Source organism: Pholis gunnellus (genome assembly GCF_910591455.1).
Source record: "Pholis gunnellus genome assembly, chromosome: 7".
Classification (NCBI taxonomy): Eukaryota; Metazoa; Chordata; class Actinopteri; order Perciformes; family Pholidae; genus Pholis; species Pholis gunnellus.
The window spans coordinates 24,909,125-24,935,982 of NC_136533.1; the positions used below are offsets into that span (position 1 = coordinate 24,909,125).

The window sequence follows — 26,858 nt, forward strand, 5'->3', positions numbered from 1 at the left end:
GTACAGAAGACATAAAAGATGACGCATCGCAAGCTGCAGCAATGGTTTGACATACACTGTCTGTGGGAGCGGTCAAATGTATTTATATTTGCTTTTGATAACATTAGACATCAACACAGCTAACAACATTGGCTGAAATGTGATCACTAATAACTTCCTGGGTAAAATACTGGCAGTATCGGTATGAACAGTTACCTATTTTTTATACTTTGTATATATAATAAAAATTGAGAACAACATATTTTTAGAACTTTATTTTGGAAGTGGATTGTTGGTAGTACGGTTACTTTATAAGGAAATACTTCCTGCATACTGCTGTTACAGTAGTGTTGCTTGTAGCTCGGAAATATCCAGAGCCATAAAATCCACATCACATGGAGGCAGAACTCGTGCTGCCTATAAGCAGAGCATATACAAATAAGAAGTCCAAACAGTGAAGAGGTTATGAAGAGATACAAATGTAGCTCTATGGCAGGACAACAATCTTCTTCTCCAGCTTCTGCTCAGGGAAGATGAACCTCCTCATTACGTCATCGATCTCCTCCAGAGCCAGCTGGGCATGGAGCACGGCGACATCATCCGGGTCCGAGCGCACCACCCACTTTAGAGCTCGGTACAGGTCCAACAAAACGTCACTGAGAACCTGGAGGAGCGGGGGGAGAGACAGAGGTTACATTGTTGAAACGGGTCTGTAGACTGGAATGGACAGTTTGTTGCTACTGATTGCGTTTCTTTTCTCATCCAATCAAGTTTGGCAACTAATTTGCTGATTACTAATAGAATTGATCTAAAATAAGAGCCAAGTTGTATGTAACTAGAATTCCCCTCGAAGTTAACTTTAAGGTGTATTGATCACAAACCGAACGGAGCACAAAGAAACCTTTCACCAAAGAGAGATAGCATCACAGCTTACAGTTTAAAAGTGACCTCATAATCGCTCTGTAGCACATCCCATAAGAACAGCAGAGATCAAACACACTGACACTATCAGTCAGTTAATCACTTAGGCCATACAAGAAATCAATCGGATACTATTCGGTTTATAAATTGATTTCTTTTAGTCAATCAAGAAAAAAATGGCAAGTTCCTGCTCCTTAAATAGAACGTCCAACATTATGATGATGAAATAACTTTGGGTCCTTCACCCAAAAGGCACCTTGGTCCACGGGGAAAGTTCTCACTCTGCTAGATGGCCTGTGGTCTAACATTTGAGCTCATGTCTGCCCCTCTCATCTGTTCTCATTGCGCTCTATCATTAGCCATGTACATCTGGTGCTGTTCCAGTAATGACAGGACCTGGCCTGGGAACAGCAGCTGGACATCTGACTGTAGTAATGGCAGTGGCTCAAGAGCCACATCACACTTGAGACTGCAGCTCACATATAGGTGCGTTTTCACTGGGCTACCACAGGAGGAAGAATTCAGTGATTTTCTGTTCTCAACACTGCTAGGTTTTATATGAGACTGGGTCTAAAGATGAGAGCCTGTATTCATTAGGTTTTGTTCCTGGTATTCATATTAAAACCACTGATTGTGCTCTGAACACATACACCAACAGAGCTCCAGCCATGTTGTACCCTCAAACCTGCACAGGGATCAGTGAATTCAGTAACACCAGTCAGTGATCCTGCCTTGCTGCTTCCATTTTAGGAAGCCGAAGAACTGTGATGTGATCAGCCAGGACCCTGCGGTGGACTATCTAAGAACAACACTTCAGCAGGGACGGCAACAGTAACCACACACTGAACAGTATGAGGAATGTGAAACTGTGAGAAAGAGGCTCAAACATGGTGTTTGGAGGGAGCCTCCTTCCTGTGCTTGGTGAGAAGCTAACATTTGGTCTATTACCCCAGTGATGACCAACGGGAAACTGGGACTAGATTACAGGACCCGTCAGAGCTCTGGAACAGCCTCTCAGTGTTGAGCCTGCTCAAAGCCTGAAGATGAACAGGACTAAAAGGAGCACCCTGTTTCTTTGTTAATACAATGAGACAACACATGCTCCAATCTTCCATTCAGTCCTAGTTACTGAGCAAAGGTCAGTGTGTTTAATAGCAGGTTATAGAACAATGGCAGTTAATCAGCGGAGGCCTTAGAGCAGGGCTGTCAAACTCATCTTCACTCTGGGCCACATCAGCATCATGGTTGTAAATGTCAGACTGTGTAAATGTAACTACTCCTAACATATTGGTAAATAACTGTCTCTGCATTTGATTATTGTTTATTCAAGTGTAAAAATATATTTAAGCATATTTCTATTATAACTTATAATCCTTTTAATTTAGAGTTAAGAAACCCACATTGCTCTATCAAAGATCAAACTTTTAAAGAAAATAACAAATATCACATATTACAAATATCATCAAACACAAGTTATTACAATAACTTTGTTCAATGCTTAAAATCCTTTCAAGGGTGCGTTTGCACAATCCCACGTGAAGTATTTCATCTGTTGTAAAGTCACGTTTAAAGTCGTCTTCAATGTACTCACAATACATTTATGTGTTAAATGTAGAGTAACCAGCCAACGACTTGTTCCAGTGTATATATTATGTATGTCTGTTTGTGGTTAAATGGATAGCGAACAAGAGTGTATCATGCATACTCAGTTGTGAGCGTGTGCGTGTGCGTACCTGGGTGGTTTTGTCGCCGAGGCCTCGGAGCAGCAGGGTGATAACATGGACAGCAGCTCTCCTCACCTCTGCCTCCTTCTCGGTCTTCATCAGAGCAGTCAGACAGGAGCTGAGCTGCACACAAACACATTGGTATTTGCAGTTATCTATAGTGGTATAAACATGAGGACATAGGCAAAAAGCTGAAACACAGTTGATCATGTCTGACTACTAGGATATACAGCACAATCTGGAGCTGTGCTGTTTGATGTGGCATGTTTGTCACAAAGACTCAATCAGCTGAAAGCCTCCACCGCTGAGGTCAGAACACAGTAAACTGGATCGATTGATATATTGGACAGACATCCAAACCAACATGGGACGCACTCCCACGCACACGCACACAGTAAAAAGCGGGCAGTGTTCTTACAGCTGACGGGGCTGCTTATTAACGGCAGCAGGCTTCAGTGAACACACACACGGCAGCATCGTTATTTGAGCATCTGACCACTGCAGCGGCCGGAGTGCACGTGTGTAAATGTGGGCTGAATTTCTGTCAGCTCAGCCCCTGGTTCAAGTGAGTGGGCATGTATGTGTGTAGACCATGGCTCCACTTAAGCACCCAAAAGGTACTTTTGCAAAGGATCACGCTGTACTGCTGTGAACATGAACCACATGTTTCAGCACGTTTCATCACAATGTGTGTGTTGTGTCTTCATGTGAATGCAGCTCTCCTCTTCATCACTATGATGCTGTAACTCAGAGGTAATGAAGGTTACCCAGCGATGTCCAGTAGTCTCCAGTGAGAGCAGCAGCTGGTGCTCGTTGTAACGCCTCGCTGTTGTCGTCCTCTCCTTTTAACAGAACTCGTGTGTTGTTCTTGTGACGGTGCGTCTTGAGGCTCATACGTGACGTCATTCGTTGATCCTAACGGTGCGTTCACACCAAACGAGACGTGAACGCACCGTGAGAGCGTTCCTCAGACCGACATCTTCCACAACACGAACCTGCAGTTTGTCTCCACTTCTCTGTAGCATCTGTTAGCTTGTGTTGCTTTAGTTTCTCTAAACTTCTCCCACGCGCTGCATCAACATAGTCTGAAGACTTCCTCCACCGCCGCCAGTGAGCAACGCACTTTCAAAATAATAATAAAAAAACAAACTGCGTTAACGTGCGATAAAATAATTGTCGGCGTTAATTAATTAATGCGTTAACTTGCCCAGCACTAATTATTTCTTATCTAAATACACCATAGAGTGCATTATTGCATTCATACTATGGTCACTTCAAATCAATACAGGCAAATTAAACATCTTCCTTCCATCCAGGTTTTTTTTTAACTATTTTGTTCAATTTACAGAGTATCTTGGATTAAAGAGAACTTCACCATTTATGTAGTGTAAAGCACATGAATTCTTGTTCTGGTTATTCAGTCTCAAACTGTCTGGGCTTCCACGTGCACTGATTTTGCGATATAACTATTGACTGGACCTGTATTTGGCGTGTCCTGGTGTATGATTTTGATGGTAAAGTATTTTCCACAATGTCCTGCAGCTATTTTTTTTACTCGGGGTGTAAGAAAATATTGATACACTTGAGTATCGCGATATTATGTTTTGTGATATTATATCGATTATCAAACACATTATCTATTTTCAACTAACATGCAAAGGTTGACAATGCAGATGCAGACAGTGGCTCAGTGTGCGATGACGTAGGATGCTACAGGGACTGTGATAAATGCAAATCCCACTGATCTGATATGCACACAAGTATTTTTGCAGTATGTTTTCATGAACCAGTCAAGTTGCAGTCTACATCCATGTCTGTCCAAAATGTCAGGACTTCTTCATTTGATCCCATTAGACATTGGTGTGAAATTGTCATATTAAGCATATCAATTCTTGAGTTATGGCCAAATATGTGTCTCATGTGAGGTCACAGCAACGTTTGACCAACAAAATCTAATAACTTCACCCTCGAGTCCAGGTGGTCATTTGTGCCAAATATGAAGAAATTCCCTCCAGGCATTCCTGAGGTACTGCGTTTACACGAATGGAGGGTCAACCCATAACACGATGCCTCAGGGAAGAGGCAATATATCGTCCACCGTATCATAACCCGTATGGCAAGACCGAATTCTTGCCAATACACAGCCCTACTCTTTACTGTGTACTGCTGAAAAAACCCAGTTCCTCCAAGAGGCGCTAATGTCAGTGTGCTCCCTCTCACCTCTTGGGCCAGCGTTCCCAGAGTATAGTCCAGTCTCTGACAGAGCTCCCCCAGGTTGGACAGACTGCTGGCCCGGACACTTTGGTCCGGGTCCCTGGTTCCTTGCAGGAAGACGCCGATCAGAGGATGGCCGAGGTGGGCCGCCAGTTCCCCTTGAGAAGGAGAAGAATGGACAGGTTAGTTCCCCAGTAATAATATATAGAAATTATTTATTATATTATATATTATTCAGGTTCCTGGAACATGCACCAGATAGATTGTTTGTCTGCAAATGTCCTAGGGCATCTATAAGTTATTTTCACAGGGATGTTGAAAATGTCTGTCTGGTCTGACCGTAGTTAAATGCGGAAGTAAGCAAATAGGGACGGGGACCCATGGAACATCAGTCTATGCCTGACCGGTCATTTCCAGTCACAAAAGCTCCTTTGGAGAGGCACCACAACAGCTTTGTTCAGGTGGACACCGCCTGAGCCATTAAGTTCTGTTTGTTCCCAGAAGACATTAAAAGTATCAATAAAATCCACACCGTGAGCAATACAGTCAAGAGACGGTCAATACAGTCAAGCTGCACCGCCTGCTGAAACGCCCCACTCTACGGCCAAATATGGGAATAGGTCTGGAAACGTGGATTCTACTTTTTTTAATGACTTGAGTGTAAGAATTTTTTCTTTGAAGAGTACAGACTTTTTCATTGCCAACACAAATGATGATGCTGTCAACTTCTTGATGAGATTTTATTATGTATGGATTTGGTCTACAAAGTTGAGTAACTTTCAGGTTTCCAATGGTCCAGTCTGCTTATTGGTGTTGTTGGGGGCTTACGGGGACGTTGTGGCGACCAGCTGCAGCTGCCCGGTGAGCCAGCCGGCCACTCTCCCTGACTTTGTGAAGGAGACGCGATGGTGGAGCTGGACCGTGCTTGGAGCACTTTGATCCCGACTATAGGATGGATTGCCATGACATTTTGCAAAAACATCCATGGTCCCCAAAGGTTGAAGCTTACCAAGTAAGATGATCCCCGACTTTACCTTTGACCAGTAATGACTACCAGTAGGTTGAAAGTTGTGGTTTTAAGTAACATATTTCAACAACTAATGAATAAATTGCAATTCAATTTGGGTTAGTATGAATTGGTTTATGACTAAACTGATAATTGGTTTGCCAAAATAATGCCATTTCCATTTTGCATTTAGTGCTACGTAGCAAATGTGAGCATGCTCAAGCTAAACAATGATGGTTAACATGATAAACACACCTGCTTGGCATCAGCATGTTAGCTCAAAACACTGCTGTGCCTTAACACAGCCCCACCAAAGCGCCAGCATAGTGGTGAACCTTGTCCCATAGTTGGGACTTGTTTCCTGCACATCACCACCAGTATATCACCGAGTGGGACCTTCTCTAGCTTCACGTCTGTATTTCAGACCAGCTGCCCCACCCCCGATATAATACACTGCAGGAAACCATGCATGAATTCAAGTGTCATCCAGCCATTTAAATTGACATGTTGACACAAGACTAATATTGTTTACAGAATGTAGTCATACTCAGTTTAACAAGCTGCGTGTGTGTGTGTGTGTGTGTGTGTGTGGTGACACTGTTACACAGGCAGACATACAAAGAACAGAGCCGAACACAACTGCTCCTGCCAGGCAGCAGGGAGGACAGCCAGAGGCCTCCAACGAGAGAAAACAGCTGACTGGCTAGTAGTAAGACCCGCTTCACCCATGTGTGTGTTTGTACGTTTGCTTGAACCAGAAACGCCAACAACGCGGGGCACACACAAGCACACAAACTTTATGTCTCATCATGTCTCATCATCTCGTCTGTTTGACAACATTTTCTGCCCCTCACTGCACACTGTGGGCTTTTACAGGACTCTACAAGGGCTTGTCTACCACTCTAGCAGGCGAGTCAATTAAGAAAAGCTTCTTATTTACAAATGACAGACTGGCAAAAGGCAAATCTTGGCGACTCAGGGGGGTTCAAGACAAACAGAGGCTCTCTGGATGACTGTGCAGCAAAGTGATGGTCTATCCAATCTCTCAGCCAGGATATAAACCCCCGATTGTCCCAAGGAAGTGGTACGATGGCAATCTGGCAGATAAAACCAGAGCTGGGGAAAAAATACAAAACAGGGTTTTCAATCAGGGAAAGGTTCTGATACAGAAGGTCCCTTCTGAGCAGAAATCTGCATGGGAAACAAGTCTGCACTGTGGCTTTTGTAGTGTGCTGGTTCTATGCTGATAGCTGTCCACCACAGACAAATAATAATAATAATGTAAACAAATATGGACACATAAATAAACAAGCATATGTTATCATTAGAGGTGTGAATCTTCTCCGGTTTCACGATTCGCCTGTCAATGATGCATCATCTATTAATAGTTATAGTCATTCAATCTGAACAACCTTCACAGGGCAACACTGTAGGAATCAGGACACCATCGATATCGTAGCTTCTACAATTTATTTCTTCTATAATCGCGGTTATGGCTAAACCGATTATTCCTGACATCCCTATTTCAAACAATGCCTTAAAGAAACAACTTGTTCAACACAAAATATTGTGCATAAAGATGGCCATTCAGATTTGTTAAAAACCTAAAGTGCAATTATATACTTGAACGTAAGCAGACAATGGATTGAAAAAAATATTTACTTATTTACTGAAATAAGTGGCAGGCAGATCGTACAAACAAAGAATAATAAATACAAAATAGCAACAATAAAATACCTAAAATAGGCCAAAACGTTATTCTAAATATATTTTAATTATAACCCCCCACTATGGAGAACATTGCCCAACTGTAATACCAAGTTAGGAGCCTTAATTGTTGAAATGAAATCTATAAAGTCTCATCCACTATGACCACAGGATCTTATCTGTAAGACAGACGCTCAGACAGTAAGAAAATGACAGCCGGGTGATTGATAATCATCATTTTTTATTATTTACCGTACTCTCGTCGATACTGAGTTTACTGCGTCATTTCAGATTACCATGGGTCACAGACAGGACACATACCTAGCAACATCACTGTAACATGGAGCATAATGTATGAATTTGGTCTCTAAAGCTATGTTATCACATTAGTGAATGCCCTCTTAGGAGTCATGATATGGGCCCCAAGCCAACCGAGTATCTGGTCACACAAACATGTGTGAAGAAACAACAGAGGATGCTCACCCATGGCCCGACTCGCTCTCATCAGAACTTCTCCCACTTTGAGGCGGAATTCCAGGGAGTGCTCCTGGTTGGATGTAGGGAGGGAGGGTCCATGTTGGAAGTCTTTTAGGAGCCTTTCCAGAATCCTCTCGGGGTATGAATCAGCCAATGCAGACAGACCTACAGACAATTCATACTCAGACCATCTGCTTTCAGGAGTCCCTGACAGCTTCAGCTGTACAGTTGATAGTATCGGTGTGATGGATTGGTGAAAATCAATCATAGCATCGCATTTGGCCAAGCTGCATCATATATTACCTTGAATGGCCGAGAGGTAGATGAATGAGTCTTCATGCTCCAGGTTTTCTAAGAAGAGCTGGAAGACATACCATGAGCATGATAAATCACAACATAGACTGGACGATAAACATTCGGCTATTCTGTATGAGTAAATCTCACCAATATCTCCTCTTTCCAGGAGAACAAAAGGATGACAACACTGAAGACATTAAACACAATACAACCAACGACCAAAGGGAATATTCACAACCAATCCCTAGGTGCTCTCAGGGGTCCTGGGTGAATGGAAAAACAAGCTGAATAGAATGTGCTGGAGTTTTGACAAAAAAAGGAGGGAGAATACAACATATGAAAGGTAACCTGTACAATGCTAGAGAACTCAACCCAACCATGACACAAAAGGAGATAAAAAATCAATAAAGGGGTTTCTGCTGTAGCAGCAGGGGGTTGAAGGTTATCTAAGGTGCCCACAGGAGGGGGTGGGAGGCGGCTTCTGATTACAGAGAATACTAAATGAGTTGTTATCCTTTCTTGCCCGTGCCACCTTAACAAGGCCCTAGAGCCACCATGGTACCCTCTGGCTCACAACCGCCTCATTTATTATACATGTTTGCTGATAATGTCCCAGGAGACAGATAATACCACTACCTACACGCTCCTGATGCACACATACTGTGCATGCAACAATAGCACCATGTCCAATGGCTGGCTAAGGCAACCCAGCTTCTGATTAATCAGGCACGATCCGACATGGCTACATGGTGACAGTGTGGAAGCATCTTGACCCATCTCAAAATATGAAGTCAGTGAGTGCTCAGCCCAAGAACAGACTTGCATTAAAAAAAACACAAGGGATTGCATCAGTACATGGGTTAGCTAGGAGCTAAGCTACAGGGGTTAAGCTAACCCAGCTAGGCCCTAGGGCTATTCCACTATCCATGCTGCTTCAGATAATGGACTACAGTCCTGCACAGTGGTTTCCAATACTATGAAATGGCATTTTACATCTCACAGCCACAATCATTTCAAGTTGAACCAGTGCTCTGCGCTGTGACCCCTGCTGCACAAACACTATGAACTCAATGAAATTCACTTTGGATTGAAGTGCTATTGTTGGTCCGAACACGACCTTACGGTGTGCTCACATTCGCTTTCCATTAAGCAAGTTCAGCCCCGAAAAAGATCAAGATGCCACCAATAGAATGTGGGTCAGTCTGATGTGTGCATCTGCTGGAGCTTGTACAGAAGCATTAAATGTCTTTATTTGCATCTCTCTCTCTCTCTCTCTCAAGGGGAATCCATCAGGGCCAGAGAGGCTGCCTGATACCCAGAAAATGAATATTACACTACAATGGTAATGATGTAGTAGGAAAAAAAAGGCTAACCATTACATTGCATTCTTATGACATAAGCTGAAGTGGGAAGAAAGAAATATCAAAAATATCATCTGAATGTCATATTTGGGTAAACTACCCCATTACATGTATTTTACTTTACCATCTTTGACATGTTTGTAAAAAGACAACTTCTCAGAAAAATAATAATAAAACGTGTAACGATATTTTCAGAGCATAACAGACAAGAATTAAAAAAAAGTGAAGTACTTAACCAAGCAACCCACCATGAGGACTTTTTCCTGGGCCTGGACAGCCTCTGGGTTTTCTGTTTGCACCATCTGGGTCAATACCCTCAGGGCGAACGCTCTGGTTGGCACATCCGGGTCACAGGCCTCGAGCAGCCAATCAGACAAGGGCTTGGTAGGAAGGTAAAGGTTACTGGTTCCAGAGGTCCTACCTACACCTTTTGGGCTTACTCCCGCTGCAGACCTTCCAGATGACGCTGGATGTCTGTTGTGGGTGTTGCTAGGTGAATTACAGTCTGGTAGGGATGATTGAGGACTAGTCTGTGAGTCGTTAGCTTCGGTTTGCATATTCTGCTTTTTCCTCAAAGGCACACTGTTGTTCTTGACTGTTTTAGGGTTTCTGGAGGGTGGAGCGACAGCGGTGAAGTTTTCAGGCCGGTAGGCACCGTGAGTAGCAATGACAGCTCTGAGGTCAGATGCCAGCTCCTGGATGACCGCCTCAGAGTGCTTCTGAGACAGCAACTCCAGCGGGGGGAGTAGTCTCGACATAGACGAGTAGTCCTCTATACTAAGCTGTAATATAAAAAGGGGAAAGGTTGTTTGGGAGAGAGCAGGGTGTGCTTGAAGAACATATTTGACACTCAAGATGCTAAGGCAACGGCGGCGCATGTACATGCTGCGGCTGGTAGCTCCAATATATTTCACTACATTTCTGTCATTTGTTTAGTTGTTTCGTGTTTATCACTAATGGCCAATGATCTGAAAAGGAAGCGTGGGTATTGAATTAAATTCAGCGGAATTTGAGACGATCACCGCTCAGTTTAATAGTTTTAAATAGTTTTTAGTCCCCGAGTACCTCGGGTCCAGACAGCAGAGTAGCCACAACGCCCATCCCCATGCGCAGCGTCTCGCTCTCTACTGGGTTTCCAAGATTTGGACCAGGGGCCTGATCCAGACCCACACAGGCCCTATGAAGCAGGGACATCAGGAAGTCCACCACCTGGAGAAAAGACAAACAGAATCATGGACACAAATTATAGACAGAGATTTAAGGGCCTCAAATGTGTTCAATATTAAAGTTAAATCTCAAGGTGGAGATTGTAGAAGGACTGATAATACAAACAGCCGAATTGAATAGGAAGTACAACATTTTATTAAAGTTTTGCTAGAAATCCCTAGAACACATTCAGTTCTTTAAGACATCCAAAGGTGAGGCATCTACAAATATGAAATGATACTTCCAATGAGGAGAAACAAGTTTATCAGAGAAGTTTCCTAACCTGAAAGGAAGCGTTTGTTGGTCCAGCAATAGTAGCCAGCCAGGCAGCCAACTTCCTCTGTAAACTTAACTCCCTATCACCCCTTCCACAAACGAAGGAATTAGGCTATTTTTGTGTTGCAGCATCACTCAACGTGGCCTGCTTCCATTACAAAGAACTCCCAGAGGAACCCAGACAGATTTGAAACTGCAATAAGCTGGAGGAGAGCTACAAACCCAGGAGGATGATCTAACACCTGACAGAGTTTCATCAGGGGAGGGTCATGAAATGTAATCCTCTAACAAAGCAAACCCACAACATACATTTAGGACACAGAGGCTGTCACAACCAGGCCAGACGTCCTGTACAGTTCTACACACAGCCAGAGTACATTGATAGGTTTTGTTCCCCATTATCTAATAGAAGAAATTATCTTTTATTTATTTTTTCTACAGTCAAGAATGTGTGACCGTAGACACTTTGTGCACATTTTTTTTAAACTAAAGTAATCTTCAGTAAGATCTGCTAGATTTGTAAATGTTGACTTTCTAGGGCTAGACATTTGTCTTGTTTGTGTTCTGTAACAAACGAGTAAGAGTTTGATCCCCACAGCAGCCAGTGTGTACAGTCAAAGTGAGAATGAGCTGGACATTGATTTTCCAAACACAGACACTCTCTGTACCCTGCCTTCATTTTTAAGTACAACTGAAATCCATGTGTTTTACACACTTACAGTACCTTCCAATGGTAATTACTTAAATTATTGAAAGACGTTATTTGGCATCAGAAATGCTCTAACACTCTAACCGGACCCAGGAGACATTTGAAGGTATGTTTACTAGGATGCAAGTTTAATGTACAGCTTAGTGAGCGGAGGGCTCCGAGCTAAACCTGCACAGGTAACTGTAGCTTTAAAGCCAAGGACAGACCAATTTAGGGTCAAGTTGGCTAATTAGCCAACTAGCCTGCAAACTGACAGTTATCCCGTTGTGGCTTGTCCAGCAAACTAAGGTGCAACACAAACGGTAAAAAGACTTGCAGTCATAGGGTGTCTTTCTGGTCTTCCGACCACTTACACCACATCACACTACATTTTAACGTTCACACACTGATGGCAGAGGCTAGCATACAAGGTGCCACAGCTTTCAAGAGCACACTCCAACATACTAACCACTAATCTTCCGATGAATGGACGACCCTTCATCTTTGCAGATAAATAAATAAAAAAAGAGCGGTCTTTAAGGCTAACCAGGGTTGTTTAGCATGCTGCTGTGAGACGGTTACCCGTTCCATAGGCTACTCTGTTTGTGCTCTCATTATAGTCTATTATAAAAGAAAGCCACCGTCTCAAGTTAGTTTTTGGGGGCACTTGAGACAGACAAGGATTACTTAACTGAAGAAGCCACTACGTGTATAAATACCCTAGATCAGAGGTCTTCAACAGGGGGTCCGCGGAAGTACTGCAGGGGGATCGTGACATTTTTGGTTGATAAGACACATTTCTTTTTTCCCCACAAATTGTAATGTCTTTAAATACACATTAACATGAATCCAACATATTGTAGTGAATGGATAAATGGAGACAGAAGATATTATCTTTCAGTCAGAAATGCACACATTCAGAGACACACAGGAGCTCTCTGAAGCTGGGCACCGGTTCACTCACAGCCAGAGACTAGCCTGTCCCTCCAAGCCTCCTGCACACAAAGAGGAGGACCCGCCCCTATCGCTGCTGTGCCAATCACGAGGCCGCATGTTCCATGCTGGCTCTGTCAGGTTCCCCGTGATTGACCGAGAGCCTTTTCAGTCCCCAGCTGACTAAGATCCCACACACAAGGACGCACGCTGCAATATTATTTGAAAAGAAGATACCGTTGTCAAAAAATTAATATATATATATATATATATATATATATATATATATATATATATATATATATATATTTTTTTTTTTACGACATTTACTTCACCCACAAATCCTTGTGCAATCATTTTTGCAAGATATTCCTGCTAAAACACTGCAGCTCTTATCCACAACAGCCAACTACTGAGGCCAGTGTATTATTAGAACAGGTGTTTGGACATCGTTATGAGCGAAAATGGATCAAAAAACATGAATCTGTCCATTATTTTAATAGTTCAGTATTGTATGCAAGATAACAGGTATGTTTATGCATGGCAGTGGCACTAATAGGCCATCACTCATTTTTCGTTTGCATGTTTAAAATAAAAACATGAATATATTGAATAGCGTAGTATTGAATGCACAATAACAAGTTAACATGTTTATACATGGCACTAGGCCCAGTTTAATATAAAACACTATTTTATACAATATATATATAGCCGGGGGTCCCTGCTCCATCTCTCTATCAGTTTGGGAGTCCTTGGCCTGAAAAACGTTGAAGACCCCTGATCTAGAGTATTTAATGATGAACGTGTTAACACAGAGGGCGTGCATGCTGAAGGCAGTGAAGTATAGAGTGGGGGAGCATTAAAGCTCCTTAAGGGTACCAGCATATGTATCTCTGTTCTCTCAGTATTAGAGGGGGGGGGGGGGATTCTTAGATGATCACGATTCTCTCTTGAACGATTATGACTCGATGCAGAAAACTCAATCTGAAATGTTAAACTGAATTCTCAACGTGTAACAATTCAGTGACACCGGGCTGTCCGTTCCTCACCGCTGCCCCTGAACACAACAGACGTAACACACGTGTGTCTTGTGTACGTGCTAAGCTAGGCTAAATGCTAGCAGAATGCTCATTGCCCATAATAGGAGGATATGTTGCTTGCTGAGAAATCTTTATTATTGATGTGTGAATAAGAGCAGCTTTTTACATCAAATGACTGAGGACATGCTGAGTTGTGTGTTTTTACTCCAGGACGCTGCTACAGTCTCTCTTTGCTGAAATGTAACCCTCCAGTTCATACAGCTCTCCTGTGTTACTGATGATGAATTAATAAAAGAAATTCATCTGTTTCCTTAATTATGAATCATTACAAATATGCTGTGTTTTAAAAAATAGCAGATAGTCAGTGAGAAATAAATAAATCATGTATAGAAAAATGTTGATGAATCAATAATCGTATCGTAGTCCAGGTTGGTATTAAAAGGAATAAATAGCTTGTTGTAACCCAATTGGGATAATATGCAGTGCGTTAAAACTCAATGATTTTGTGATTTTAACCCAACTACTGCTAGTTAGGAGTTAATACAAAAACACAAAAAAGCCTGGGTTTTGCAATTAAGCATTTCTGTTTTCCTTCTGCATATCTCTGCACTGACCTGTGAGGTTTTCCTTAGCAGCACAGTATGCTGCAGACAGTCAACCATCACAGCCAACACCTGGAGCAAAGCGAGTCTCTGGCCTTGCCTCGCAGACGGAGCCAGCAGCCTCTGTTCCACCTCCACAAGTGTCATAGTTGACACGTCCAGCTCTGGTTCATCTTCCTTGTCTCCATCTGCTGCAGCTGACCAGCTGGCCATCTCCTGCAGGAGAAGCAAGTCAAATGATGGACTGTCGACTGAGGTTACCTTCTCTTCCAAGTGAAAAAACAAACAACTGAAGCACTGTACAATAGAATACAATCCGCACACACCACGACCTCAAAATGACCACAGATGTGAACAAACTTCTCTACCACAGTCTAAGCATAACTAAACACAATGAGAGTATGTATCACACTGGATTGAATCACGTTTTACAGGTGTGTGTGTGTGTGTGTGTGTGTGTGTGTGTGTGTGTGTGTGTGTGTGTGTGTGTGTGTGTGTGTGTGTGTGTGTGTGTGTGTCTTACCTGCAGCAGGTCAAGGAAGAAGTCTCCAGGCAGGTCAGAGTCTTTGAGTTCAGACAACAGTTGCATAAGACACTCCAGCCTCCACTGCTCTCCTGACAGCTTCTCATACAGAGCATCGTCCTCTTCACTGGGAGACAACAAGAGAGAAGTGAGGGATGACACTGAGAAACGAAGAGAGCCCATACAGTCACCATAGCTTTGAAGGGAGAGTGTGATAAATAGAAAGTGTCTCTTTTACTGGTTGGCCCAAACAATCTAGAAAAAGGTACTGTGCTATTCTGCATCATGTATTTTCCCTGCTGGTCCTTTCCTAGGATTAGGGACGACATGTCCATCATGTGTTTCTCTGTGTCATTCACCTGAATCTCTCCCTGGAGCTCAGTCTGGCTCCTCCATCACTGCCCGGGGCGAAGTGGAAGTCTGCTGCCACCTCGTTCTTCTGTCCCTGCAGACCTGAAAGCTGTCTCAGTGCTGACGGGGCCGCAGACGTCTCAGCGTGGCTCAGGTACCACAGCAAGACCTCCTGACAGGGGGCGCTGTGGAGCACACACAGCTCATTTTCAGTGTCCTACTTTAGAGCAGATTCACTACGATTCATGTATACTTTACATTTCTGTGGACTATTTTCTACACACTAACACGTTTCTGAAATGATCTGTCTGGCAGGCAGCCTTTTTGGCAATTCTGTTTTTCACTCTGTTTTGCATAATCATGTCATGAGTTCATGAAGTTTCAAGCTCTCCAACATGGAGAGCTTGTTTAAAGGATAAGACTGCCTGTTCTATATTTCTGTAATTGGCAACAAACCCCAAACAACCTTGTGTTAGTCCATCTCTCGATACTTTCATTTCCCTACCCATCTCTGGCTGAAGACTAAGGGCACTTTCACACCTGCCTCGTTTGGTCTGCACTTTCAGACTTCACAGTCATTTCCTAAAATTCCTGGCCACTGCAGTTTTAAGCCAATGTTACTCAAACCGAACACATAAGTGCATTTGTTGCGGACTATATTCAGCAGTGGATGAAACCAGCAGGACAGTGTCTGTGGAATTGAGTCAGAATAAACTACAGTGTTTGTGTTGATAGTAATGAAGGTCATGAAGTGCCAAAAAGTGGCTCATTGATGAGTTTTTATTAGCTTTTGTACTCATAATTAAAGAATCTGTTGACTGCATGAAAACATGGTCTTGGTTTTACTTTGGCAAAAAATACACTGCGATGAATGTCTCAACAATTCCTTTTTGTAGTAAAATAATAAATATTTCAAAAGCATGTCAACATGCTTTTGAAATGTATTGTTAATAGTGTTCTCTTTCAGCTGGAGGGGTGTGTCTGCGTGTGATTGACGGCAGCTGGCAGGCTGTAGCCTTCATGTCACGGGCAGACAGCGGCTTGTTAGTGGTACTGAACAGTTAGCGCACCCAGGGGACATTTAAAGGTAGGTTTACTAGGATGGGTTGAAGGCAGAGGCTACATTTCGCAGTGCGACAATAAAAGTAGATTTCCATTTCCATCCATTGGGTTTAAACATGGTCCAGTCCTTCTTGAAGGTCTACTACCTTTACTTTGTGGAAGTAAGGCTGTATTCGTTGTTATTTCTGAGAGTAACAGTGTTTGTACATGAACACTCCAGCTAATAGAGAATAACATTACCGTAGGTGGGAGACGTTCTGCTTGGTGAAACAGAAGAGTGTGAAGAGAACAGGGAGAACTTGTTCCAGAGCTTCAAGAAGAGAAGCTGACGGACTGTTTCCAACCACCCAGATCTGACGGCAACAAGAGACACAATAGCAGAGACGATGTGTGAGAGGCATATTAAGGATTACATACAGTATTGGCAGGGAACATCAGTGTTACTACATATGCTATTAATAACCAATATCATCTACATCAATATAATTATTCAGAAGATTTGTGATTTAGTTTGTCAATGCGAACATCTGTCTCATTTACAAAACTCCTCAAGGCTGGACAGTCCTTAAATATTAGGAATTACTCATTTTAACAGACCTCAACGCATGATCAACCGGCTGTATTCTTACAGGATTCCATAAAAGTCATTTAGCTAGTTTTACTATTCATTATGACACCATGCAGAGCGGTGAGCATAGATCGCATTCCTGCATATTTGAGCAAATATCACTCAATGTCCCGAGAGAAATAACTCCATTGGATTCTTTTCATGAATATTGCCCACAAACATACACACAGTCTCTTTGACTACACAAAGTCCATGTCCCCTTTCCAGTGAGCTATGGTCATTTCATTGAATTTGAATCACCACATTGTAGTGTTCAGTGGTCCTCACCTTGTACATGTCATTCATACAACGTGTCAGCTCCCATTCCTCCACAGCAGCTTGGAAATGACCCTCATCTGGAAAACACACACATGCACCACAGAGTTCAGTTGGTATCCGACCTGCTGCTTCTGAGACAAAGTGAAGACAATGATACATTTTATAACTACGTAGGAGCACCGGAGCGACGAATTTCAACTGTATCATTAAGAGTGCTTTCACATCAGAGTTCACTGGACCCCCAAAGTCCAGTTAGTTCGGTGTGAACACGGTGTAGCGCACTCAGGAACAGTTTGCATCAGGTGTAAAAAGCAGCTGTGTCCAAAACAAGGAACTGTGCCGCTATTTGGAATATGTTGTCATGACTCAGCTTCTGTCTCATTTAGGATGGCCACTAAAGGATCTCTCTGTTCTAACGAAGAAATGAAATGCTTGCTGGAAATTTGGACGGACAAAATAATCTAAACACAACTGGAAAATACACACGAAAATGCAAAATGAGATTTATGGGATAATTCGAGAGTATTGACATGCGCGTGGGTACAATTCAACAACAGAACAATGCCATGAGAAACTATGAATTCATGCGTTCTGATGGATCTATCATATTGGGCTCTAAAGGTTTGAATTTATAAATCCAGGTCGGGATACAACGGCGTCTGGGTGCAGGCCCGGTCTACGGTCTGCCTAATAGTGACCCCTGCTCTATATAGTCTTAGATTGTGGATATGTGTATATAGTAGTCGGGCAGAAGTGTTGTCTTTTGTTAGTTTTAAAGGCTGCATTACAGTAATGCAATTTTCTGAACTCAACAGACTGTTCGAGCGTTTGTCTTTACCCAATAAGTCATAATATCCACATTACTGAGGATGAATAATCAGAAATCTCACTGTGTAAAGATTTAGTAAAAGCTCCGATGGTCAACCCAACAATCATCGTCATAATAATAAAATATTTGGTCAAAAATATAATTAGATTTTCTCCATATTACCCAGCCCTAGTGTGGCAGCTCGACTGTAGAAGAAGACATTTTCCATGGTATGACGACATGGACAGCATAATAAACAAGTGTGCCTAAACCCATCACACTACCGCCTCAAACTTCATGAACATCCTCTCCACCCTCCGATCCAGAGAACATGGGTCCGGTTAGTCCACCACGGAGCAATACGGAGTACTTTAGCGTTAGCATCCGTAATATTCTCATAACGCCTTATTTTGAAATGATTTTAAACTGCATGCTATGTTGAGGGGATAGTCTGGTAGCTGTACACATGGCCGTAGCCAGCTATGAGGTCACGGAGGTGTGGACCTTGATAATGACTTCCTAAAAAGCCCACCGTCTCTCTGCATCTGAATGACATGAAACTGCTGTAAACTGACAGCTATCAATAAGACTGTGGTGGTGTAGAACGAACTAATACTATTTACCAAACACTGGAAGTCTCTGGGACCAAACATAAACCCAATACTAGCTCTACTCTGAATGTAACCTCTAACACACATGGATATGATGGCCATGTTACTGACTGGAAGCAGTGGTGCAGCGGTGGAGAGGTCCGAGCAGAGGCGTGAGCAGGTACTGCTGGGCAAAGCTGGGCTTCTCCTGCACCATGAAGAGCACCGCCCTGGTGGCCACACGTTGATGCTGCTGCGCTGTCAGCTTGTCCTTGAAGTGCAGGAGGTCCAGGATCTAGATGACAACAACAAATACAACTGTGTTAAGTGTTAGTTAAGCCAGACAGCATAAGGATACCCCGGGTATTTGGAACTCTCCTCGGCCTCTGTGTTTTTAACGGCATGTTGACATTCTGACTTTAGTGTGTCTGTGAATTGAGCTGACCTGATGACAGACTTGTCTGTAGTAGGTGTCTGCTGAGGCAGACTGTTGAGGGCAGGTCACCAGGATCCTGGCCACGCAGTCACATTTCCTCCAGTCTGAATCGCCCCCTAGAGGACAGAAACAGTAGAGGTTCCTCTCTATAAAAAGATTCAAAATCTAAACGACAACATATTAAGTGATTGATACAGAAGCAAATGGATGGAGACAGATAAGTCAGTGAAACTAATGGCACACTGATGTTTAGCTTTAGTGCTGTTATTGTTCAGGTTAAACAATGAACATGCATTACGTTTGAGTGGATATCTACATCTCTACTTGTTTCAGTCAGACTGTGTTCATCACTACTTTTCCTTCTTCCATCGTTACCTCCCCTCCCGCTCACCTGTTCCTCCCTCTAAGATGGCTCTGACTACAGCCTGGACACCTTTAGGCTGCATCAGGCGCTCAGACAGCAGCTGACCACACAGACGCTTCAGCCAGGTGGGAGCTGATCCCAGAACTGCCCTGCTGCTGGACCCAGGGGAGCTTCCTCCTGCACCAGACTACAAGGAGGGACAGCACTTAGAAAGCAAAGACTCACAGACCTGTGAGCCTAACAAATACCTAAATTGGGAAATCTGAAAGTAAAAATATCCCTATTATTGTGGTTCATGTAAAGTGGGAAACCTTTTAGAGATGTCTGATAAACAAACACGAAGGCTTACCTGGATCAAGATTAAAAAAAAACTGAATCTGAAATGTACCCCGAGGCAAGTAACCACGAACGTTAACGCAGGTTTCAAAATGTTCTAAATGACTTTGCAAATGTTTTACAAGGATGGAAATACACTCCTCAAGGATACACACAATCGACCCCCATTCACCCATATGTGCAGAGAAATGGTCTCACTTTGCACACAAATAAGTGTTTATTTCTCCACGCGCGCACGCGCGCACGCACACACGCACGCACACACGCACACACGCACACGCACACGCACACACACACACACACACACACACACACACACACACACACACACACACACACACACACACACACACCTTGAGGTTTATTGGGGAGAAAGCGTCAGCTGTTGTAAAAGAGAGCAGCATAGACCCTAACATTTGTTTTTTTTAAGCGACAATAAAAAGAAGGCTTGAGCTGCGAGGCGGTGAATGTTGTGTCTCCTTAGATACGGACTGTTGCTCATGGTCTGATGTTAAAGCTCATGTCAAAAAAAGAACAACAGACCAGAAGAAAAATGGAGGAGGACAAGGATCAAGTGATCGGTCAGCTCAAGACGAGGGACTCGCTGCAATGACAAACATCCATGAGTGGGATATGTCCAAGAAATGAGGGTGAAGGTGAGGACTTTCACCCAGAGGTCATTTATTTCATAATTGGATGAGGGCCGAATATTGTGAAGCCCGATTCATATCGTTGACATTCCAATTCTAAGTGAACTTTGAATGCTGTGCAGCAGCTTTTCCGTCGATTCATTCTGTTGAATCTGTATTTCTGCAAAGTGTCAGATAAAGATCAGGCTACACCAATATTATTAGTATTATACTATCTGTAGAATCAGATTTCAGTGGTGGCGGTGTTGTTTCTGACTCGTGTGATCCAAACATTCCTAAAATCCTCAATCTATTTTTATCTGGACAAATATTCAGCTTAAACCCGTATTTGTTGGTGTTAAAGCTTTCAAATACATTTTCACTGCAGTCAAAACGCAGCCCGCGCTTAACAGGACGGTCAAGCACAAATAAGTTACATGTTTACAACCACAATAACATCAAATCAAGGCTTTTTTTCAGGTGACCAATGCAGTAGTAAACAAATGATTTGAAATGTTTTTTAATGCTTTTTTTAATGAATGTGCTTTTAATATTTGGGGTTAAGTGTCTCGCCCAAGGACACATCGACACTACCTCTGAGCCACACTCACACACATGATGATTCCCGGATTTGTGCGCAAAACGTTTGTACAGTTAGAGCACAATTTTGTACACGAGTGAATGAACTCCAATATGTTAAACTTGCAAATAAAACGTCACAACCTAAGAGTGGTTTTGATGAAATGATTTAGAAACTCAACACTGTTGCATCTTTTTGAAACAGAAGCCTCTTTGCTTCCCATTCTTTCAGGGCTTGGACAACATTCCCATCTTGACATGGTGCAGCAACAACACAATGTAACAATTTTAAATATTCATCAAGTAAAAAAAAAAACCTAATTCCAGTTGCCTCTTCCATACCCCCCTGCCCACCAAACATAGACATGCACACCTGTTTGGGTCCACCTTGGAGGATCAGCAGCTCCTTGATAATCATTGGCTGGTAGACTTTTCCTAGAAGGCTTTTGAGGGCCTCCTTGCAAGTTTGACATTCCTCAGCACTGAGTTCCTGCTTCTGAAAAGGTTAGCAAGAAAGACAAAAAACAGGTGCCTTTTATTTGTCTTGACTTCATGCATCAAAACCCTGTCATATCCTGACTTGTTACCTTCCCCTCTTCTGTGCCGCTTCTCTCTGCCCGGCGTGGCTGGTAGCCAAGCTGGCACAATGCCGCCAACACGTCCCCCAGATGCCGTGTGAACACCAATGTGGCGAGACATGACAGCTCCGACAACTGCAGTAGAATGTTCGTGGTGGTCAAAAGGCGGCGTCCAGCTGCTGGCACCGCCCCGCCGCGGACAAGTTTGTCCACCATGACTCCAAACGCTGACCTGCGACCCAGTGACACACCCACTCCAGCGGCCAAGTACGGGCAGAGCCCCAGAGAAACCACAAACTGAAGGGCCGTTCCAAGCGTCTGCTGCTGGGCAACACTGAGGACATCAGGGGGTAAAGGTGGGGCCATCTCAGGGGTGCGTTGTCTAGCTGCTGACGGAGTGGGGGTCTGCTGGAAAAGTTTGAGTTCAGCGGACAGGTGTCGCGCTAAGGTGAGGAGCAGAAGGAGACACTCTTGGACAAAACCCCAAGTGGAGTCTTCTGTGTCACCGCCGAACCAGTCTGCCCCCACCATCACCTCCTCCCTCAGCCTCCGCACCTCCTCAAAGCTGCTCTCACTCTGAAGCCGCTCATGAAGAAGGGCCCTGTTGGCCCGCAGCACTGCCAGGAGAGCCTCTTGGTGTGAGGACTGAGCATCGTGCGCAGACGCTTCTAGAGACAACACAGAGCATTGCATTGTGGGTTGTGTGTGACTAACTCTGTACAGGGTTGTTTATTGTATGTAGCCTGTTTTCCAGTGTCACACTGCGTGTTCAGTGTAACTGTCACCCAACAACTTCTCATGCACCACCAGGCTAATCATTATGTATCTCAGAATTGCTTGCTGTAACGGTATAGTTTACGTTACTGTTACCTTCGTTACATTCTAAGGCTGTCATACTGAGTTATCCACTTACCGCCAAGAGGTTTCGTAAGAATATTTATCGCTGAGAGGATAGCTGGAGTCATCGGAGTCATCTCGCCATCACATGTACAACTAACTCACTTACAGCCCTCGTTTCTGATCGAGGCCAACCTCGCCATGCCTTGGATGTACTGCGCTGCTATCGGCTGCTATAGACCATGGACGTATGCTAACAACATCTCTAAATGGCGCTGAAGTTAAACGTCATCACGCATCGTCCCGTAGCTATGACGTGGGCCTGCGCCCCAATCGGACTCCATGGAAGTCTACAGAAAGTCCGCTCGAGACCCCAGTAGACTGGATGAATTGAATATAAGTGAACACGTGTCCATCACACTAATGAACCTGATATTAAAGTGTTTTTAAGGAGACAGACTCTCTGCTTTATAAAACCAGTCATCAGCTCAAACATGCTGCGTTGGTAAAGTGTCCGTTAGGAAGGTTTCACACAATCTATACTCACAACAATCAGAACTCACAACAATACTCTCAGCTTTGGTCACTAGAGGGCAGCAGAGGTCTTTCCTCACTAAATCATTCAGAAGATCTCAACAAACTTGTCCCCGTTAGATTCACACGTTCTGACCTTTGTCACCACATATTCTCCATCAGCTGTGAAATCAGTCAGAGTGAACAAAACTCACTTTATTAATAATATAGAAGGAACTTCTTTTTACAATATGGTGGATTATGAGACAATCAGCCCCTAAAATACCTCAGCAGCTCTCCTTCATAGGAGCAAGACACACACTTTATAGTTAGATATAGACAAAGTATAGCCATGAATGTTAAAGCAGTCATACCAACCACCATGTGTAGTCCAGTGTATGTGGTCATCACAATCAAATCAATGCAACGGGATTTTCTGTCATCAAAGTGGAAATAGGAAAAGCAATGTAGATGTGATTCTGAGCTGTTTGTGTCACCAATGACGGTAAAAAGTACTGATTATAAAGGACCTGTCTACTCACTGGTATTGTGCCTTGTACTTCAGTAAACATATATATATTAATACCACCACATGGTGTAAATACTCTTTTACAAGTAAAAGTCCTGCATTAAAATCTTACTTACTCAAAATCTGACTTAAGTAAAAATACAAAAAATAAACTTTAAGGAGCAAAAATAAAAGTCATGATGCAGAATATTATACATGATATATTATAGTATTATAATTATTATCATTATCATCATCACTTTATATACTGCTGGTAGTTTAATCTGTAATAACACATCATCATTTATTAGTTGAGTATATTTTGTCTGATATCCTTAATCTGCTAAGTAACTCGTAACTAATGCTGTCAAACACACGAGGAGCAGTTAATGTACATAACTATAAACTACATGCATTAATGACATCATACAACAGAGACGTGCGTGTTTATTTAACGTTAACGTGACGTCATTCACATGAAGCACTGTTCTGACGTAATCATACATCTGAATGCACGTTTGTGTTAACTTGTGATACTTTCGGCCACAAAAACGCATCAAAGTCGGAAATGAATGAACCGGTATGAACCGTTACCGGCTTCAGGTCACGTTACGTCAGCATGTAACAAACTCATACAGACGTCCGACTTCAACACAATAACACTGAAGAAACACGACGAACTTTATCTTTATAGCTTTCAAGTGAATGTCAGACACCCCAGTCTAAATATCATGACATTTTAATTCATTGTTATTCATCTTAATGACTTACCGTTTAACGTAGCGTCCACACAGCTAAGAGCTCCAGTCTGTGGATCCTCTCTCTGACAGACAAACACGGAGAAAGTCCTTCACCCACAAAACGGCTCCACAGTGCCACTAACGGCCAAAGATATATTACATCCTTTAGGCTCCACAGCGCAACTAGCGGCCAAAGATATATTACACCCTTTAGGCTCCACAGCGCAACTAGCAGCCAAAGACATATGACATCCATTAGGCTCTACTGCGTAACTAGCGGCCAAAGATATATGACATCCATTAGGCTCTACTGCGTAACTAGCGGCCAAAGATATATGACATCCTTTAGGCTCCACTGCGTAACTAGCGGCCTAAGATATATTACTCCCTTTAGGCTACACAGCGCAACTAGGCCTAAATTATTTTACACCCGATGGGCTCCACAGCGTAACTAGCAGCCAAAGATATATGACATCCGTAGTGGTTTAGAACTACCATTGAAAATGAATGGAATCGATGTGTCCTTGAGCAAGACACATAACCTCAAAATTGCTGATAGACTGTGAATTGTAAATCACTTTGGATAAAAGCGTCTGCTAAATAACTGTAATGTAATGTTTATTTAAAGTCTGTCCTCCTGGTTCTCTGCTTCTTGTTTCCTGCTCCTCTGACGACACCAGCTCTCCACCAATCACAGCTCCTCGGGGGCGGGCTCTTGTGGTGCCTTCAGGTGCTGTAGGAAACGTCTTATATCAACGTTTTTATTTTGTGGAATAAAAAAATCCCCTTTACAAGTTTACAAATCAAACACTAAATTGACAAAATGTTTGAAACAATATGAAACAAAACAGGTTTTTACATGAAATATCAATAGAATAACATTAAAAATCAAGTTCCATAAGATCAAGTTAAAATGTGAATGAACTCTGTTGTTGATTACTTTTATATGTTTTAAGTCTATAATCTATTGTTCTGTAGTCTGAACACTGATCTTTGATATTTGATCTTCTTCTTGTGAACTACTTTTTCTTTTTGTTCTTTTCTTTTAAAAGCATCAAATGTAAAACATGTCACATGTGAAAAGTCCCTCACATATTCACATGTGAACTGTGAGACAACACATGTACACAAACATATATTTAAATAGTTTAAATGTAAACTACTTCAAACCACTTTAAAATAAACTCTCCAGTGAAGAAGCTCATGAGATGCGGTTAAAAGCTCTCGTAAAGCTCATTTAAAGGACTTTGATTAAAGATTTATTTACATGTGATGAAGTAAAATATCACATTTATCTATTTTAACATTATATCTACTCTCAACACTTTAACCCTGTGAAGCCTGAACCATCACATAATATTCAGAAAATTCTGAATTTTTGATATTGAATTGTTTATTGGACCTTTAGTCCAAAAATATATATACATTTTTTTTTTTATTTACCTATATGATATTTTTTTTGTATCACATTTGTTACATCAGGTATAAGAGGGCAATTTATTTATCACAACAATTTTTATTTTACAAACAATAACAAATGATGTTCATTGCTTTTTGAACATTTGGAACAACTGAGAAGCCAACTGAGAGTCCAGAATGTTTTTATATTGGGTGCTCTGGCACACAGGGCCAGTGTTGCTAATGGTCTCAGGTGTTTCCACTCTGCCTGACGACCCTCTGCCACACCTGCAAGGAAGGCAGCCAAACAAACAGGCAGACAGGGCAGAGAGGGTCGTCACACATGTCCCACAACACTACCTTTTTGCCATCTAAAAGTAAAAACAAAAAAATTGTCTACTCTGAGTTTCTTTTTTTGAAACAAGCAATATAACAAACGATTTTGATAGCCAAGGATTTGTTATTATATATATATATAAAACATAAATTTCCACTCAATATATCTTGCTATGACATTTCTACCTTAATTAGTTTAATTAAATAATCAAAACAGTGTATTTGGCATTGTGATATGGCATAATCCAGATTGCATGATGAAATACAATACAAGGATTTACAGGTGAATTCTTACTTTATATACCTGCTGTCTCATATTTGATACCTATATTTTCAACATGATTTTACTGTAAAAAAATAATTAAACATGAATTAATTATAGGTTGCTTCAATACAGTAAATATTGATATTGAAATATTAGTAACACTATACATTTTATTCTTACCGTAACTGTTTCAAAATTAGCAACGATTACCCTGCCGAAAACGGAACGTCATGACGGCTGCCATTTTGGAAATGGAATTGAAATACCTGCTACTGCCTGCAGTGCATTGAAAATCCACCAGATGGCAGCAGACATGTAAAGGATTGTATACAATAAGTTTTTCCAGGAAAGTATTGCTCATGTTACATAAAGGTCTCTGAAACTGTTGTAACAAATATGATACAAATGGCTCTACAGGGTTAAGTTATTTTTTATTTTAATTTGTTTTCTCAAATAAATGTGTTTTCATAAAAATGAAGAATCTCTTTAAACAACATCAACACATTCAAAGTGTCATGAAGTTTGTGTTTCTATTGTTTGTAGAAGAAGAAAAGACTCATGGACACGTTGAGGTTAAAATAAGGAGACTTTTTTATTGCACTTCATGTATAGTATTGCTAATAACACATCTCTGTTCATTCAGAGAGAAGATAGGGTTGTAATAGAGTGAGACTTGCTCTCTCCGGGG

The 26,858-nt window shown here is 42.2% G+C and overlaps 1 protein-coding gene across 2 annotated transcripts; it reads right to left on the reverse strand.

The window, feature by feature from the left end:
- Positions 1-269: 269 nt before the first annotated feature.
- Positions 270-24,323, reverse strand: tango6 (transport and golgi organization 6 homolog). Of its 2 annotated transcripts, none has more exons than XM_079163108.1 (18): positions 24,203-24,323; positions 21,583-22,241; positions 21,369-21,491; positions 19,479-19,638; positions 19,097-19,203; positions 18,784-18,946; positions 17,263-17,330; positions 16,608-16,720; positions 15,314-15,490; positions 14,955-15,081; positions 14,444-14,647; positions 10,752-10,895; positions 9,935-10,468; positions 8,332-8,389; positions 8,035-8,193; positions 4,845-4,996; positions 2,634-2,747; positions 270-643 (listed from the first exon to the last, which is right to left on the reverse strand). In XM_079163108.1, exons 2-18 carry the CDS (start codon positions 22,102-22,104, stop codon positions 467-469), a joined length of 3,102 nt encoding a protein of 1,033 aa, XP_079019234.1. In that variant the 5' UTR covers positions 22,105-22,241; positions 24,203-24,323; the 3' UTR covers positions 270-466. The 2 variants fall into 2 exon arrangements, with proteins under 2 accessions (XP_079019234.1, XP_079019233.1); XM_079163107.1 differs by lacking the exon at positions 24,203-24,323 and adding an exon at positions 22,487-22,637.
- Positions 24,324-26,858: the final 2,535 nt, after the last annotated feature.

Bases quoted from the DNA above. Each gene is read 5' to 3' on its own strand.
- tango6 (XM_079163107.1), bottom strand. From the start codon at position 22,547: ATGACTCCGATGACTCCAGCTATCCTCTCAGCGATAAATATTCTTACG. The intron at 19,639-21,368 runs GTGTGCATGTCT...CCCTCCTTGTAG, and splicing joins TCCAAGGTGGACCCAAACAG to TCTGGTGCAGGAGGAAGCTC. The intron at 8,194-8,331 runs GTAATATATGAT...AATTGTCTGTAG, and splicing joins CTACCTCTCGGCCATTCAAG to GTCTGTCTGCATTGGCTGAT.